The 4,336-nt window shown below is 47.0% G+C and overlaps 1 protein-coding gene across 1 annotated transcript in view; it reads right to left on the bottom strand.

Annotated features, from left to right (window-relative positions):
* Window positions 1-3,608, bottom strand: part of GLRX3 (glutaredoxin 3) — a 41,446-nt gene extending 37,838 nt beyond the window's left edge. Inside the window, exons 1-2 of the mRNA XM_010859563.1 lie at window positions 3,535-3,608; window positions 1,327-1,433 (exon numbers count right to left, since the gene is read on the bottom strand). Coding sequence (XP_010857865.1) covers window positions 1,327-1,433; window positions 3,535-3,608 — 181 coding nt within the window. The remainder of the gene's footprint in view (window positions 1-1,326; window positions 1,434-3,534) is intronic.
* Between the last annotated feature and the right edge of the window lie 728 nt (window positions 3,609-4,336).

A 4,336-nucleotide genomic window follows, 5' to 3' on the forward strand; every position in this document is an offset into this window, starting at 1 on the left:
AGGAAGGTGGTGTAATAGTACAATAACCGCGCGTGAAGGGAACAGACCTGGATTTGCATCAGATTCTGAAAGCGTTCCCAGTTCCCATGGTCTCTCGACTGGCTCACCCACCTCAGATTACAATGGCTAGGATGATTTTTCTGTTAAAAAAGAAAAAAGAAAAGAAAGAAAAATTTCTGACTTTAAATTTCTTCCTCTAGTACAAAACAAGAAAGGGAAAAGCAAATGATTTTTAAATGATGCTTTAGGCTCTATTGCCCTGTGAAAGTGAAAGTCACTCAGTCCTGTCCATCTCTTTGCAACCCCATGGACTGTAGCCTACCAGATTCCTCTGTCCATGGAGTTCTCCGGGCCAGAATACTGGAGTGGGCAGCCTTTCCTTTCTCCTTCCTCCTTTTCTTTTCCCGACCTAGCGATCGAACCCAGATCTCCCCCATTGCAGGCTGAGCCTGCAATGAGCCACCTAGGGAGTTGAGTTTACAGCTGAGCCAGCACGGAAGTCCCCTGTAGTATGTATATAAAATAAATGGGTCGGTTCCTGCCCCATTACTAGTGTCCACCCTCCCAAACACACACATTTTGGGGGTGGTGAGTGCTCTCTTGCAAGCATTTATCACCTTGAACAGCAAGTAAGTTTAACTTATATTCAAAACACATTTTGCCCATTTGTTTCTTTATCCAGGGGATTCGAGTTCTCTGCTCTTGCCATGTCTGTACCAGTGCCACCATTCTCCTTTTCCTGCCCCTCGGTGTCCTCATGTTCCTTCCCTATGACTTGGCGGACCTTTATTTTGTCTTATTTCAACCTTTGAAATAAAACACAAAAGTCTGAAAAGATAAAAGTAAACCTGGGTCAGGATTTCACGTTCTCATGATAAAGCAGCCAAACCTCCTTCAGAGCAAAGCAGAAACCTTATGAAATAAGCTTGACTATTTTAATCAGAATAAATATCTCATAGAAACATGTCGATGCCCACATGACCTTCAGACTTTCCAGCTATGACACACGTTCTTTTTTCAGTCCGTGGTCTGTTGAGATACACGGCGGGGAAGGTCTCCTTCCTAAGATAAGAGGAGAAGTCGGGACCTCCCAGCAGCCAGCCCTTTACAGTGTGGACCTGAGGGAGGAAGCAAACACGGCCCCCAGCCCTGGCTCTGCCAGGCGCCGAGCCCCTCAGAGGTCAGGCCGCAGCGTCCCCAAGGCTGAGAAGGACGAAGCAAGGCTCCGGGGGCCTCAGGGAGGTCCTGCTACGCCACGCCCCCAGCCCGTCCCCCCAGGAAGCCCCTCCTCCTGCACCGCTGTGTCGGATGCCCACTGCCCCAAACTCTCAGGCCTTTCTCTCCGACGGATGAGGACCCGCAGGTGGCTCCTGCCCACCTGGATGAGAGGCTGGTTTTCCAGTTTCCGCACATCCTCTGTCGCAGCTTCACAGCTAGAAATGACCAGATGCGCATCACAGGGATTCCTGGCCACCTTGCTTTTTTTCTCCCCTTGTATCAGGTCTTACCCCGCACCGAGTTATTATTTGGCATAACTGTATTTACCCTACAGAAACATGTCCTTTTACGACGGGACATAAATATTAAATAACAGTGTTCTGGAATTCCCGTCCACTGACGCAGCTAGGGGAGTTGAGTTTAGAAGAATCCCGAGGCCTACTCCGATCCCTAAATGAGATGTTTTGTTTTAAGGACAGCGATTTAACACTATTTAGCAATCCCTATGGAGGGATTTGTCTCTTCTTTACCGAAAGATGTAGTATGTGAGTTTGTGTGCCTTTGCTTTTGTTTTATAATTTCAAACACTCAGAAAAGATGGCATTCACTGGCAATCAATTTATTTTGATTGATAAAAAGGGGTTAATAAAAGCCCCTCAGAAATAAAAAGAAGGTGACTAGTGATATATCTTTCAGGGAGCCTTCTTTCAGCTGCACATAAACAGAGCAAGCTGTTTTACTTCTCCCCAATAAGTCTTCTCCCCTTGTTTTCTCTACCTACCGAGTCATTTATAATCCTTATTATTTCCAACCCACATGCTAACGCAGCCTCAGTCATATTTCCACAGCCTGGGGCTTTCTCCTTACTATGTTGTGAGAGCCGAGAGGCAAGAACACCCTATAATTTATATGAAAATACATGCCAAAAATGGATTGTCAAACATAGCCAATGTGGCTTCATCCGCTTGCAAATAAAAAAATTTTAGGATGAAATATAAAACATCGTGCTAAAGTTTCCACCTACTGCCGAAACATAGCACAGCATAGAAAGTACACTCGTGTCTGCATTTGACAATCATTATGCAGCAATTAGAAGCAGAGGTAAGTTAGAATGAGATAAAATGTTCAAATCTAAAGTTAATACTTTTTCAAGCACATATGTGGTTTACTAATATTTTAATTTTTCTACAGCACCTATGCAGAAAATGCAAAATGACAGACTATAAAATCCCTGCCCACTGTATGTAGCAAGTCTTTACAGTCCCGTTATGGGATGGATGGAGGCACATATGTTTTACAGTATCATACAAATCTCTAATTTGCACTAGTTGTAAAGCCTTTCAAATAATTTTCTATTTTTGATCATCCCTGAAGAGCACATGTACAATGTCAGGAAATAATATAGGGAAATGGCTTAGATCCCAAAGGGCTCCATGTAGGGGCATTATTTTCAAAGTTGAAAATGGTGGTTTATTATTATTGTTATTATCATTATGATTTGCCTTAATGAAATAAACCTGGATCATTATAAGGATTGCATTTAGAAAAATCTTATACTGAGTCTTGCCATAAAAAAAATAATAATAACCTGAGAGAAAATAATGTGGAGACAAAACCATGACCCTTAGGAAGACGAACATGTGCTGACTTTCTAGAAAGACGGGCATCCTTAGGACTCTAATCGCCTTGGGATGGAGCAGCTGTCCATGATGAATGGGACCCTAGAGGTACCCATGTGCTGTCCACCTGAAGACCAAGGCAGGAGAGGTGGCTGACCGTGGGGCCCTGTAGGCAGTCCTGACCAGCCACTCTTTAGTAACACTTTGACTGGGGCATGGAAGCATAAGATAAAATCACAAAGACAAGAAGTGAGCTAGTGGATGGCTTGTGCATTCCCATTGTTTCATTGTCCCACCTAACATCCCAGAAACGTCGGCTGTCTTTAGCTGAAAACAGCCCAGAGTGGGCAGGTGACCCCACACAACTACCTCTGCTGAACGCATTCATTCATCGGCTCAGCCCTGAGCACCCTTGCTGGGTCTCCTCTGTGCTGGGCACTGGGGACACAGATTTTTAGAAAGAGAAGCCCTTGGCCGCACACTCCCATGCGCGAACCACCTTGAGCACAAAGGTGGGTCAGAATAAAGATTATTCACGTCCGTGCACAGCAGAGGCACCCCTTGAGGAAGCCCACGGGGGCTCTGTACCCACCAGCCGTGCCTGGAACCTCGTGCGGGGACATCAAGGCCCCTGGGGCACCTAGCAGAGCTGTTTTGTTTGTTGAACTGTTGCTGTGGTTTGCTTGGCCAAACTCACTGGGCTTCAGGAAGACCTGCGACAAAAGCAGGAGGGTTTCCACGGGAACGAAAGGCCAGGGCAGGAGAAGACATCCAGACGGAGCTGTGTCTGAATTCAGGTCCGCCCTTCAACCTTGTGCAGCCGAGTCTCTGAGGCTGACGTCTCTTTCTTTATCCGAACCTGCAGACAGACCTGCAGCGTTGCTGCGAAAGTGAAGTTGCTCAGTCGTGTCCGACTCTTTGCGACCCCATGGGCTGTAGCCTACCACGCTCCTCCATCCTTGGGATTTTCCAGGCAAGAGTACTGGAATGGATTGCCATTTCCTTCTCCAGAGGATCTTCCCGACCCAGGGATGGAACCTGGGTCTCCCGCATTGTAGGCAGACGTTTTACCGTCTGAGCCACCAGGGAAATATGCAGCCTTGCTGCGAGAATGACAGCAAGCAAATCAAGGGTGCAAGAGTGACCACTAAAGATGGTTAACGACCGATGGGCGGGGACTTCCCGAGCGCCGACTGCAGGCCAGGCTCCGCCCCGGGGAGGCCAGCCCTCCGGGGGCACAGAGAGACCATCACTGGACTGAAAAGAAAGAAGCTGGCTCCCCAAGGACGACTGCCCTGGGGGCTGGAGTCAGGCAGACGGCGTGGGGGTGGGGCTTAGCTTCTCTCAGCAGGGGATGGTTTCCTCAAGCTCCGGAAAATAAGGAGAGCTATTGCCCTTTAGGGAGACGCCTTTCCAGGCAAAGATGATAAACAGCATTGTCACAGAATATCTAAAGAAATTGTGAATTTCAAAGGAATGAAATAGTCAATAATCTATAC

The sequence above is a fragment of the Bison bison genome, unplaced genomic scaffold (assembly GCF_000754665.1).
Source record: "Bison bison bison isolate TAMUID 2011002044 unplaced genomic scaffold, Bison_UMD1.0 scf7180017864456, whole genome shotgun sequence".
NCBI lineage: Eukaryota > Metazoa > Chordata > Mammalia > Artiodactyla > Bovidae > Bison > Bison bison.